This window comes from Falco peregrinus, chromosome 9 (assembly GCF_023634155.1).
Source record: "Falco peregrinus isolate bFalPer1 chromosome 9, bFalPer1.pri, whole genome shotgun sequence".
NCBI classification, from domain to species: Eukaryota; Metazoa; Chordata; class Aves; order Falconiformes; family Falconidae; genus Falco; species Falco peregrinus.
In genome coordinates, this window is record NC_073729.1 from 7300954 (window position 1) to 7315646 (window position 14693).

The window sequence follows — 14693 nt, forward strand, 5'->3', positions numbered from 1 at the left end:
TGGAAAGGCAAAGTGAGCAGCATCAATCAACACTGTTTGCTGCCAAGAGTGTTTTGTATTTGCATGTACAGTCATTTATGCATTATGGCAGTGCAGATCAAAATAATCTCAAAGTTTCTGTATATATTTCACATTTTAAACTGATTTTCATAAATGCAAACATTCAAAATCTGTAAAAAAATGTCCCTGGGTTAAAATTGTAATTAAATGCACTTATTATTTGTTCTGATTGAGAAAATAATGCATGTATCAGTGCATAAACATATGCACAGGCATATAACGAGAGCTAACCTATGGACCATTAAGACTACTTCTGTTCTTTTCCAGGAAAGAACAAGGTTTGATAATTTAGGCCCACAGTTAACAGGGAAACCCAATGAAGATGGAAAACTGGGCCCTGGTGTCATCGATCTTACAAGGCCAGAAGATGCAGAAGGTGAGTTGCAATTTTGACTACGGGTTATTGACCACCGCATCACAGAATGGTATGGCTGAAATGCTGCCAGTGTCATAAATACTGTCCAGCTTACATCCCAGGGTAACGCCTGAATGATTTCTGTGTGGGTTTGAGAGATTGTAGTAAGTCCATAGAAAAGAGTGGATATACGAAAAGGACTGTAGCCCTCTAAGCCCTTCTGCAACACAACTGGGTTTCCCCCCCCCCTCAGAAGCTGTCAATTAAATGTTTACATTTATGCTATTATTACAAGTGTAAGAAACATTGAGAAAACTATCTCTGTAAGGCAATATATAATTTTTTTTCACCAGTTTTTAAGGATTTAGCAGTTTTGAAGTTAGAGCTCTGTAAGGAGTCTACCCATCAGTGCACTCACTAACTATTCAAGATATAGCAAGCACAATTTTATTGACAGGCAGCTGTCAAATGATAATGGGAAAATATTTCACATTTTCTATATGAAAATGCCTGATATAAACCTTCAGTGCATTTGTACTCATTTCAGTGAGAGTTCTCTGTATCAGGCATACAGTGTCAAGCCATAGGTTGAAATCAGTGTGCATCAAGATTGAGTTTAGCCTCTAGCAGGGTTACCATGTATGCTCTGGAAGCGGATGCCACCAGTATCCTCTCTACCCTATGATACATTAGAAGAGAACACGTAGATAGATAAGAACCCTACCAGTCATGGTAGTAAGATTAATGTACTATTCAGATAGAATATTATGCAACGTTTTGCCCCCTCAATTTACTTCTATTTGAGAACCATTTTGCTTTTTTTTAACCTGACAAGTTCTAGTTATGCCACTGTTCTTAAGAAAAGATTAAAATATCTCTTAATTTTCCCATTAATATCCAAACATCGGACAGGTTCAAAAAATTCGCTTGCTTCCTTTTTTTTTTTTTTTTTTTTAAAAAAAAAAAAAAAAAAGGACAGGACCAATAAACTTGGTTTAACACATAGGGTTATTTTCAAATGATTCTTGAAATACTGTGATAGAATTTTTCTAACAAAAAGGCATTGATATTTTCTGTACAGAGAAATATTCCTATAAACACATTTTCTGTTCTGTCTCTCTGTGATCCAGAAATAAATGGTCCAGGTAAGGTCTCAAAAATTGTCCCTTCATTTTGAAGTCTGACAACAGCACATGCAAATTTTATCTTTTATTTACTGCATAGGTAGTACAAGATAAGCCTGTGACAAAACATCTTAGAGCCCTGATTCTCCTTGCTCGCCAACCAACATACATTATCTTTAATCAGTCTCTAGGCAAATGAAAAAAGCTGAATTTAAAAGTATTTTGGGCAAGGACTTGTGTGCAATGGAGAAGCTGCAAGTTCAGTTCCAAGACATTCCTGTACTGACTCATCCATACAGAGGAATAGTTAACTCAAATTTAATTCAGCAAAATATTCCTACTTATTGGCTTAATATCATGATTAGCTTATAACTTGGAACTGACACATGTAGCAGGAGCGCACGCTGATATATTTTTTGCTTATTTATTTTTTTTGAAGTATTTTGACATAGTCAAGATTTCAGGTCTCCATAACAGTAAGATAAAATGTTGACTGAAGTTTATCAGCCATTTACTACAAATAATATTCAGAAGGAGACTAGCCCTCAATGAGACATTTCAGATTTTCCATATATATATATACACATTTTTTAATATTTCCTTACAAAACCAATATTTTCCAGATTTTCTTTTTTGGGTAGCTATCATTTATGAGTGTAATTTCTTCATCGTGTATTGGCTATGATTAGCCGCTGTTGTATTGTCTTTAGACAGAAAAATAATGAACAGAAGTTAGGTAAAAAATAACTTTCAGACAGGTGTTTTGCAATGATTTTTTTTCTAGATGAAAGGACTTAGGAGATACATGGACTTTCAAGAGTACTTATTGACTAATCAGTTATTTATGAACTGCTTTGTAAAGGAATTTCCAACCTACAGCAACTTCTCATATTTCCATATGTTGAAGGGTATTTTTTTCCTCAGTTGGGATAAAAAGTTGCAACAGAATACTTACAGATACACAATTACTGGTTCATATGACATCAAGTCCCTGATGACTTTCTTGGTTTAGCTCATTTCTTTCTGTTCATCCTTTCTCTTTCTAGTGTCCTTAATTTAGTATCTTGATACACCTCGTGGTACTGACAGCCCCCCCTGTTACTGGATAGCACAGAATGAAGCTTTGAAATGTGTAACCCAAGCTTCAGTGATGTGTGCCAGTTTAAGGACAGTGTACATGTCTTTCTAGAGCTAGTGGAGCAGTTTGAGGCACAGTGTGTTGCCACATGAGAAATCTGAGTTCATGAATGGATTCAGATTTCCAGACTTTGCTTAGCAGCCAAGAGATGTCTCTGGAAAAAAGGTGCTGGATGAATACCTCTGCTGATCTGAAAAAAAATGTTGGCAGGAGTTCAAAACTGAGCTGCTTATTTGTCCTTTGAGTTGTAGACAAGGTGAATTTAGATATTAGCTGGATACAAATTAAAATACATTCAAAATATCATCCAAGTTTTGCCCCTTGTCTTTGGCAAGCTAGCTAAGACATGACACTTCTAGCATGGCATCATTTTGAGTGGAGGTCCATTGAAAACTGTGCTTCTGAAATAGCAGTTAAACTGTGGCCTCTGATGTAATGTCGATGCTACAGACTGTTCTTCAGGGATATTAATGCTTCTAATTGTCATACTATTACAGATCTTTCTAGGTTTGCCATGTCACAAAGTTTTTATATGTGTTGCTATTATTTTGTGCTTCTGTACATGTCTTTTTCAGGACTGGGTTACTATGAAACTTGTTGACTTATTCTTTAGAATCATAGAATTGTTTAGGTTGGAAAAAAGCCTGAAGATCATCAAGGTCAACCATTAACCTAACACTGCCAAGTCCACTACTAAACCACGTCCCTAAGCGCCTTGTCTACATGTCTTTTAAATACCTCTAGGGATGGTGACTCAACAACTTCCCTGGTCAGCCTGTTTCAATGCTTGACATTCCGATGCTTTAGGTGATATCCTAATATCCAAACAAAACTTCCCCCAACACAACTTGAGGCCGTTCCCTCTTGTCCTATCAATTGCTGCTTGTTTAGAGGAGGCTGACATCCACCTTGCTACAATCTCCTTTCAGGTAGCTGTAGAGAGTGATCAGGTCTTCCCGAGCCTCCTTTTCTCCAGGCTAAACACCCCTAGTTCCCTCAGCTGCTCCTCATAGGACTTGTTTTCTAGACCCTTCACCAGCTTTGTTGCTCTTTGGCCTCCTCTTAAGAAGAGAGCCTTGTTGCATTTTAGTGTGTTGCCAAGGTCACAATCATAACCAAATGTCAAAGGTTCCTAATAGCCATAGCAATTTTCTTCAAAGACTTAGTGTGTTTCACACCTTCCTTTCTGTTTTGTCATTGTTACTTACTTTTAATATTTTTTTAGATACCATTTGAGTGCACGTTGCTGTAGACATCTCTAGATAATATTTATGTGTTTTGTTGTGTGCTTTTACACAAATAATGCAGTCATATAGAAAATAAAGATTTCTGAAGTAATGTAATGGTGGTCAGCTTTTTACCCTCATCTTTCATCAGAAATACATCCATATCTCTGAGGTCCAAGTGCAGTCGTGACAGAGTGAGTGTGTGGCTGTTAGATCTGTCAGATGGTTTTACTTCCATCACCAGAATTTTAGAATTTCAGAGTTATTTGCAAAAGGTATATTGACTATTTGTAGCGGGCTTTTAGGTGGGGAGGGGGGAGAGTAGTGTAACACATTTATTCCTGAGCCAAGAACTCCAAATTTAGTCCCACTACTGGCCGTAAATGGGGGAAGTGCAGTTCGGGCTTGATCCCCCAACTGATCTAGACCAAGGGGACTATGGAAGTGCAGTTCCACTCCCTGCCTAGTGCCCACCTGTGTTTGCACAGGAAGCTAAAGTGTGCGGAGACATTGGACATGTCTGTCTCATCCCAACAGGCAGCTGATACAGAACAAATCTGGTAAGCGCCCCTGGTTCCCATAGCTTTGACACACTTTAAGGTTCAAGTAATTTGTTATAAGAAATATCAGCAGACTTCTGTGTTCTATGGAATGCCTTTGTAATAGTATCTAGCAATGTTTTTTCTCTATTCCTAATATCTTTTCTATAACATATGGCAGTGATCTGAGTTTGACAGGACCAGAGTCATGTTTTCCTTTAATTTTAGGAGTGCTTGTGGCACTGGCTCATTGATCAGAAGCCGAAGCTACATGTATTATTTTTTTTTGAATCATGAATTATAAGACAAGTCTTGAAATTCTTTAAATTTAACTCTATGCAATTACAAGATAAATATGCAAGGATACTGTAGGATGACTTTTAAGACTTAACTTGTTGTCCCTGTCCAGTGCCCCTTAAAAAAGAAACGTTTTTTAAGATTAATGGTAACAAGGTGCACTTTCAGAGATGACCTGGCTTATGAACTCGTATTTGAAGTTTGTGTTACTCATAATGACCTAACTGTCATCTGAAAGGAGGCCTGAAAATCATCAGCAAGAGTTTTATATTATATATATGATATAAACCTCTCTATTCTTCCTTAGCTACCAGCAGGACTGGGCTAACTATATTAAAAAACATGCTCAGATTGTATTCAAAACATTGCCACTGACTGTGACACCATTGATGAATAATCCATAGCTATTAGACTTATATCATTACCTGGAAATTCCAGTTGTCATGTTAAAATTTATAATACATTTGTAGCTAGCAAAATTCAAAAACATGATTTGGAGCCTCATACATGTTCGGTGACTGGAATGCAAATTTATAAACAACAGCCAGTTATATAACTAAACAAGGATTTTTTTTTTTTTTTTTTCTCCAAACCTCATCATTTTAAAGGAAACCTCATTCTTTATGTAGGCAGTTTCACAATTTTGAACATTTGCAATTGTCACTACTGAAACACAGCTAACTGGCATGGACACACCAAGACAGCTTTGAATCTAGCTATAGCTGAAACCCCTTTCTGAAAATGACTGACATACGTCAGCTGACCAAATTGTGGAGAATAGTCAGGAGCCATAGGTGACCCTGTTTAAATTCCAGGTGAGGGAACCTAAAATATTTAGTTCTTATTTATCTGATGATATTGGATGTTCTAAATATGTTTTTCTGGTTCACGTTCTAAAAAAAGATATTCCTTTCACAGATGCTCATTTTTGGTGATAGTGCTGCTTCTTTTGAATAGTATAATGTGCTCTGTGTTTATGGTTCTTGTGCTTGTATAATGTGCTTTATGTTTGTGGATCCTTCTGTTTTAGTGGTTGTGGTCAAATGCTTCGGAAATGTCTAGGAAGTATGTTAAGATTTTGTTTTGTAGTAGATAGAAATCTGCAGAATAGACTTAATGTTCCTGTTGACAATTACTGGTTTTACCTTAATTCAGGTTGCAGTGTGGTTTCCTTCAGCAGTCACAGTCAGGGATTCAAATTCCACCAAGACCTGATCTTCATTCCTGCCAAAGAATTGGATCTGTTAAAATACAGTTTGCTTGATTGGATCCTGGGCTCAGGGCAAAACCATCTGAATGTTATTGTTTTGCCACTGCCTCACTGTGTGATTTTGTAAGAGAGAAATGACTTCTTTGTGTCCTCTTTTCCCAAGTGAAAAATCAGATGCATTGTGAAGCTAAATTCATTTTTATAAAGCAAGAAACAGATGAAAATGCTGTATTAGTACTTAACATTGAGTTCCATGTTCATTCATGTTGACATATTAGAATCAGGGGCTTGTGAATTAAATATTTGGCCTCACTTTGCCATTTTGGGACAGCACATACAAAGCCCTTTTCTTCTGAGTCCTGTTTTGATGTTTTAATTTGTTCTATTTCTTATGTGGTAGTTTTCTTGATTCTGTAAACTACGTGTTTAGCACTTGCTGATTCTTCCTTTGACTACTAATCTACCAGTGTGTGTTAAGCACGGACCGTAGTTCTGAGGATAGGTACATGCCTGCTGGTTTGGATAAAAACAGTTTTAAATAACGTGGTGGGATCTCTCTGTCCACTTCATCTGTATCTATGTATTTATTTATCCTTCCATTAAACTGTTACTTTTCAAAGTCTTTCAAAGGATAACCTTTGCTATGAAATCTGGATGTTGACTCGGTCATTAAAAGGTATCTTGGAGTCCTCAGAGTGGGATTGGTGCCAGCCAGTCTTCTCTAAATTCATTGACTTAGTGCCTGTGTTCTCCCTTACACTGCCTGCTGTCTCTTATTTTAATTTTTATGTTCCTTGGTTTAAAGATTGTGGTTTTCTATATAACAAGTCACTGAGAATATATAGCTTTAAGCCTTATCTATTTGATCATGGTATCTTCAACCATGCTCCAAGTAGGCTGACTGCAAGCAAGTTGGGGACTGCAAGCTGTGTAACCATTGGTAGTAGGCTGGTTCCAGCAGTAAGCCCTAGCTTCATCTTATTAAATATAGTTCAGATATACACAGTTTTTGATCTGAAGCTGATTTTGGACCTGAACCCAAGCTTGAAGGAGCACAAGGTCACCTTTGCTTTTAAACGAACATATTTCTATTCAGCAGTAAGCTTAAGAACCCAGTTCTGCAGCACTGCAGATGGTAGATTTGCTGACCAATGTACAAAGTCAATGAATTGCTCAATATGCGCAGCAGTTAACTGCAGCCTGTCTATTTATGTCCATAACATTAGCACTTCCCATTAATACCTGACCTGGGCTAGCTACATTGTGAGGCATATTTTAGTACAATGAGAGATTCTACCTGCCCAAAAGCAAGGAAAATTGAATGGCAAAGAAAGAAGTAGTAATAGGCATCATCACAGATTTAACCAATTGCCAGAACATGGTGAACGATAAGTGGTTGCAATGGCAGCAGCAGCAGTACATGTGGAATAATGAGGAGAAGAATGAGCTGACTGGGGAAAGACAGGGAGGCTTTGCAATGTAGAAGGTAGTTTCTTGGACGTGCGCGGAGAAACATGAGGAAAAGGAGCTACAAAGGGAGCACAAGTCCGGTATCTAAGAGTGAGGAAAAACTGCCACCTTGTCCAGCTCCAAATTTCTGTCCAGCTGTAGAAGTTCATTTTCTCTTTCCCTGGTGATAGAGCAGACATCATGACAAGTGCCTGGGTTTTGCAAAAAAACCCAGATCAGTGCTTTCGTAAAGGAGCACCTCTACCATATACTCAAAGCCTCAACATTCTCATATATGCCCAATAGTAAATAATTCCTTACACAGAAGGGTGACACAATTCCTTCTTAACTCAAAAAAAAGGTTGAATTTCAGCAGCTGAAAAGGTAGGTGAAAGGGAACCATATATTTGCAGCAGATCAATCTTGGCAGGCTGCCAACACAATCCAAACCTGAGGTAACTTGTTTAACACCCTCCTATGCAAAGGTGTAAACAGCAGGTAGTACATGCATGACAAAGCATCACCTACTTTTGTGACAGTGCTTCATAAATACTGGAGGAAAGAATGCCTCTCCATGCCAGTATTTGTCGCACATAAATATTTGTAATAGTTGCTATGGCAGTTGAGAGGGGAAAGATGAAAATCAGAAAACAGTGAAAGCTGTCTGAAAACAAAGAAGTGTTTCCAGAGAGAATGCAGTAAGTTCAAGTACTGGAATTTTTATTCCCCTGAATTCTTGTTACAGATCTTCGATTAAAAAAAATCCCATAAGTGTATCTTTATGATTTAAAGATAAAGTAACTTATCGTCTTGGTTAATTAGAACAGATGCTAAAAGGTAGCTTTCATTAATTGTGGTTGCCATTTTTAACACGCATGAATCTATTTGATTGTGCCTGATACTTGAGTGATATGCTTACATTTTTCAGAATAACTCATAACAGATTAGGAATCTGGGATAGAGTACTCGGGCACAGTATTTCAGTTGTGTTGGATGAGATTCAGCGCCTCAGCCCTGGAGTAACTCAATGTCTGCAAATGGGATAGGAATAGTTGTTCTGTCTTTCAGAACGATCCCATCACTTCTCTGATGGCAACCACTTCATGAATCTTATTGTTGCCAGCATCCTCATAACATTTTACAGAAAGAACTCCCACTTTGAATGCTGAAAGATCTGAGCTGGGGTATGTGGACTGATCTTCCCATGGCATTGAAACTTGTTCTTCTCAAGACACTAATATTAAATATATAGTGTGCTTCTCACTCTCCGAATAATAAATCTGAATGTCCTCCACAAGTGTTACCTTTTGGTTTTCAACTGTCAGGTATTTTTTTCCTACTGCTAAATATGAGGTTTTCTTGTTTGCTGTTTCCACACTACAGTAAATGATTCTTATAGAATAGTACCTTTATTTAAAAAATTTCTAGTTAGAATTTCTGATGCTGTACAACCAACCACTGTTACAATGCCCCGAGTTTTACATAGGGGTGCCTATTAGCACAGTTATGGTTAAGGGCTTGTCACAATTTCCATTATATAGTAAAACATTATTTTCAGGAATTTAGGACAAGGCTGTAAAAAGTAACTGTGGGCTGCATTTTTTACACAGAAAATCCTTGCCCATGAGAAAATTATTGTCACAAATACTGAAAGCATCCGTCAGTTTGTGTAGCTATTTTTAAGTGGAGTGAGTGAAAAATTAAACATAGTAGTTCAGTGGTTTAAAACATTTTTTCACACTCATGTACAGCCACCACTGATGTAAAACACCCCATGGTCTTGATTCTTAGCTCTGCACATATTTTTGCATTGCTCCAATATCACAAAAAGAGCTTGAAGCTGCCTAAAATAGCGTAAAATTTCCAGGCACGACTGAATTTTCAGCTGATGGAGAAAGCCACCATTGTATCATACTGCATGGAGGATGGAGGAACCTTGTCTTTCTTCCTTACCTCCTTGAGCACAGGGAGTGGAGCAGAAATATGAATACATCAAGGAAAAAAAATCATTTATTCTGGCTAAGCACAAGCAATTGATACAGATTCAGACAAGTCCTCTTCTTTGTACAACTGTCTATTTTTCTAAGTCTATGCTGCACACCATTTTCTCCTTCAGTAGCCTTAGTATTTCAGCAATTTAAAAATGTTTAAGAGCATCTGCCTTTCTTCCATATAGCTATGCCAAATATCTAAGCAAGCATTTAGTGCAGAACTTAGTAGCAAGGGGATAGTATTTTCTTAATTTGTATTTGATATAATTTCATGGAATCGGGTGGTCCAAAATATGTATGCAGTGGGCAGTACATCTTCATAGCTTCTTCAAATATTAAATGCTTATTTTGTCAATTTGGCAGGGGTAGTTTCACAGGCAGAGCAGTATTTAAAACAAAGAGTAATTTGTAAATTTTCACATAAGCCCCTATTTCTTGGAAAATCCCCCATTTTTTATCCAAACTAGGTAAATGTGGCAACATATTTGGACGTGCCGTTGCCCTGTTTGTAAACACATCTTCCTGGCTTCACTCACAAATCCCAAATGCACAGGTGCAGCACATTTGAAAAATTAGCCTTAAGAGTTTTTCCTAACATTTATTATTACTTGTCAACTTAACAGCTCCTGTTATCATGCTGCTTTTGCTTCTCTCCCTTCATGATGTATTATTTACTAATTATATTATTATTTATTACAATAACAGCACCCCATGTGAAAGGCAAGAAGATATGGCCTATGCATATCCTAGCCCTAGGTCCTGGCCATATAATTACTGATATGATATGACAAGTAAGAACAGCAAACATTCAATAGAAGGAATTAGTTATATTGATATGAAGAATGATGTTGCATATGCTAGAAGGTGACAAATTCAATTGCAAATTGAACTTAGGAAATGGGCCACTAAAGCAATGATTCCAACACACATCAAAACTTTTTGCAAAGTATCCTGTATTTCATTAATAACATATTTTGTGGGAGGTGGTTTTGTAAATCTCCCATTAAACATAGTTTCCTTTTATAAACCACATTGTACTTAAACTTTTAAAATTCATTGGTTTTGCTACATAGGAGCAAGCAAAGGTGTTCATTAACAGTGTTCAGCTACAGCTTGAACAATGCAGCCATCAAATATGAAGTCAGGCTGCCTTTTTTCTGTGTGGTGAATTCTTGTCTGTCATTTTTCCGTCTTAAAACAAAAGAAAGCATTGACTGAAATATGAATGGATCATATCCTATGGCCCTTGTTCAGGCAGGATTTAAATAAACCCAAGCTGTTAGGGATGACTGAAGACTGCAGAATCAATCCCTGTGTTTTAAATCAGTATCATGTTTTCTGGATGTTCTAGGTGACACTGTCATGTCAGGAGAAATTTTTAACTATGGGAGTAACAGCTCCACCGACTATAAAACTGTTACTCTTATGGAAACATTTCTATGTTAAATAGATTAGTTCAGTCCTCTTTGTATTGTTTTTACTTTGAATATGATTAATAATTGCTTAGCTATTAGAGCAACAGTTTTTATTAAAAAAACAAACAAAACCAAAATCAATTTGCAGTATCAATAGATCTTGTCAGATACCTAACAATTATTAGTAATATTTCTCTTGGGCTGCGATTTTTTGTATCAATAATATCAATGTCAGAATGGGGTTGTTAGCATTTAATTAATTATCTGTGAACAATCTTGAAATCTGCTAGTGGCACATGATTGAAAAATCTTATGACACCTTACATACCTCCCAAAATTTATAGCAGAGGCTATTTCTTCACCCCAGGTTTTATCTAGATGTTTCACAGATCTTCACAGAGTAACTTCTCATACTCTTATGTTGTTACAGCACAAGTGGCCACTGAGGGCTTAAGTCAGGCCTTATGCAGTAATTAACTCAGTTAATATTTCATGTAATTTAAAAGACTATTGTATTTTTTTAGCTGTACTCCACACCAAATTTCTATAAGGGTTAATTTTGCCATAAAATGTGGTCAACAAATCTAAACTGTTTGTGTAAGCCATCAAGAAAGTAGTTGCACTTAGCAGTTTTAATTCATTTAAATAATGTAAATTTGGGCATGGCTGGCTGTGGATCGGAGATGTGCTAACAGTTTATTTAGAAAGATTGTTTCAGTATTTAATATGACCAAACTAACAGTTCAGCTTTAAACACTGCTGAGTGAACTGCTACCACTGATAGAGCTGAGAACAGTTGCTTTGATTTCACTATTTGTTTTAGCTCTGGCCTTTCAAATGGGGAAAGTCATACATGCAGATTGTGAGGATCACTGTGAAAACTGGCGCTGTGTTTTAATTGAGATTAAGAATTTTGCTTGCATATGTAAAACAAATATACTAAAAAAGTAAACTCAAGGCCACCAAAACTGAAAACAAGGCACTTCGAAAAATATATGCTGATATATAACTGGCTAGAATTTCCCTCATTTTGCAAAGCCACGAGCCACATGCATCAGCTCACCACAAAGTCATTAGGTCTTTTTAAACTCAGATGAAAAACATTAACAAATACCACAAAAGGCTTTAGTATGGCCCCTTTGTTCATTCACATATGGCAGTTTATAACTCCTGCACCACTTGGGTCGTGTGTTTGTTTAAGCTGCCTCCATCAGGCCAGCCCTGAAAGAACAAAAGACATCTTGAGCAATCCTAAGCAGGAAATGGGCTAATCTAAACATGGCTTGTGACACTATAAGTAGAATAGAAAGGGGAGGGATTGATTAGTCATTAATGTCCAATTGACTCCATATGGATGTTGCAATAATAAGGCCTTTTTCAGTGCAGTAGCGGAGTTATTGAATTAGAGGTTTATGTTTCCTCAGAGCTGACCTTAGGGAATTCCCTTTTGGTTCTTCTTGTTGATGTTTTAAAGAGAATGGAGTCTCTTAAAAGGAAAAATACAAGCCTTATCATAACCGAGTGTTGCATGGATGTAGCTAACCTGTGCTACAGTATATTCCCACCTCTTAGTATTTACTTAGCACACTTCAGAACCCTTGCAGGTGAAATATTTCAGAGCCCATTTAAATATTCCAGTATTTCATGAATCACTCATGTCTTTCTCACTTTCCCCCCCCTTTTCATTCACTGACAGGCAGCCTATAAGAAACTTTCAGCCCTCAAATTGCAGCTGAATAATATTTGTTTAGCATTTGGAATGAAAACAGCTTGGCAAACAGACACTTCCCTGCAGAACATTTGTGCCACTGTGTGACTACAGGCATCCCTGTCCCAGAGCTAGTTATGTTTCCAAATGGGTGTTAGTTTTGCCTAGTGATGACAAGACATGCCAGTAATGACAATAGTTCATGAGATACCCCTTTATTTTGCCTCTCTTGCTGGTAATAACGAATGAGAAAGTCTTCTGAATGTGGATAGCGATGAAGAAGTAAAAGGCAGGCAAGGGACAAAACAGATAAATGTTACACTAATGCTGCTGCAAGTCACTTAGATTACAGTGAAAGAGTAATTTTTGTAACTTTCTCCAAAATCGAACGTTCAACTTAATAATTAAAAATAATAATTGAATTATTATTATTGTATTCTAAACTTTCCAAAGCTTCTTTTGTCATTCTGTTCTTTCCAGATTTGCATTTTTCTACTTGATTTCAAATATTGCTATATCTTTCATGAAGGCTGAATTTGTCTGTCCACAGGTTAAGAGCAGGACCGGGGACTGTCAAGCCGGTTTTTCATGCTCCCCGTTTTTATGGCATTTCCCTGTTTATGAGTAACCCATCTCTAGCAGTAAAAGAGTAACTCCTGTTTGCATGTTCATTAGGTTCTGGTTTCTGCAATGCAAGCTGCTAGCAGTGCTGGTTGTATTCCTACAGACAGGGCCAGATATTCTGGAGGTCGCAATCAGTCTTTTCCAAAGTAGACAAAAATGTCATCTCAGCTTAATGAGTAACTGACAATAGCAATTTTACTACTAACCAGTCACTTTTACACTAGTAACCTCAAAAGATTATCTTTAGTTCTATATACCCTATCTTGGTATATATCTGTGGAAGATGGTACACAGCCTATTCTCCAGAGTAGCCAAAGATTTGTTATCTGGGTGGGGGTGTGTGTATCAAAGAAAATGTATCACTTCAGACATGAATCAATGGCTATAGTGTGAAGAGTAATTAAGGAATAACAGAATGCCTGATAAAAATCTCTTTCTTTTTGCTGTCACTTCTTTTCTCTTTCTCTGCTCATCTTTTTCTCACCCCTTTTTTGCTCCTTTCTATCACGTTTATTACTGTTCGCATTCTGGTAACATGTAAAGGTCCAGTCTGAGTTTTTGTTGTGCTATATGACATATAAAATTGGAAGGTAAACCCGTATCTCATTAAAGACAGTAGGATTAACACGAATGTGGCCAAGATTTCAGGGAGCATGCAAAGACCTGGTACCTGTCCTAAAATTCTTGTCTTTATAAAAAGTGAGAAACTCAGTTAAAGGCAGAAATAAATAGATAAACAATGTAACAATTGTTACTGTCTGTTTCTTAACATTTAATTCATGTAGAAATGTTTATCTTTCCTGTTGATCAGATTCTTTTCTCTTTCAAAAGAACAGGGGATCTTCTTTCCTGCACTGTCATTAGAGAGCAATCAGTCTCTTTTGGAACAAAACTATTGTTTGAAATTACTTTAATGAAGCTGTAACAGTTTTAGATTCATTCTGTTGTGTTCTTTGACCCAGTATTGTCCCTAGAGTCTAGTCTGGAATTCAGCTTCCACAGAGGAGTTGCCTACCATATATCCACAAAAAGTGATAATTCTCCTCTAATCTGCTTTCAGTTTTAAATCATCAAAGTCATGACAAGTTGAACAAATGCAAAGCATCTAGAAAGTGAGGCAGTCCACACCCTCAGCAGCTGAAAGTGTCCCTTTGAGGACAGCCCCAGCCTTTAGGCCAAAGTGTAGGCCTCTTTGCCAGCTAAGCCATTAGGGCAGCCAAACTATAGTGATTTTGCAATAATTTTTAATTCTGACCAAGCTCTTAATTCTGAAAATCAAACCCTTCTCCTGCGATTGCTGTATGAACAATAACTAGCAGACAAAGTGTTAGTTGCCAGAGCCAATTACCAACTTCCTTCTCTCTTCCCACTCTGCATTAGTAGTACTTATTTATTTTATCTGTTATTTTGGGTTTATTATTTATTAGACTTTCCTGAAAATATTTTCAGAAAGAAGTAAAACACCTACCTCTTTGCAGTTGTGTATGTATTTTATTTAAAAATTTCAGGCACCTCCTTTGGCCTATGTCAGTGCTATAATTATCACAAGAAGAACAA

At 37.0% G+C, this 14693-nt stretch overlaps 1 protein-coding gene across 13 annotated transcripts in view; it reads left to right on the top strand.

Moving 5' to 3' along the window:
* The window catches only part of SOX6 (SRY-box transcription factor 6), a 375778-nt gene that overhangs the window by 340326 nt on the left and 20759 nt on the right, over nucleotides 1-14693 (top strand). For all 13 annotated transcript variants that reach the window (XM_055814310.1, XM_055814313.1, XM_055814314.1 and 10 more), the window contains one exon: nucleotides 328-436. In XM_055814310.1, coding sequence (XP_055670285.1) covers nucleotides 328-436 — 109 coding nt within the window. The remainder of the gene's footprint in view (nucleotides 1-327; nucleotides 437-14693) is intronic.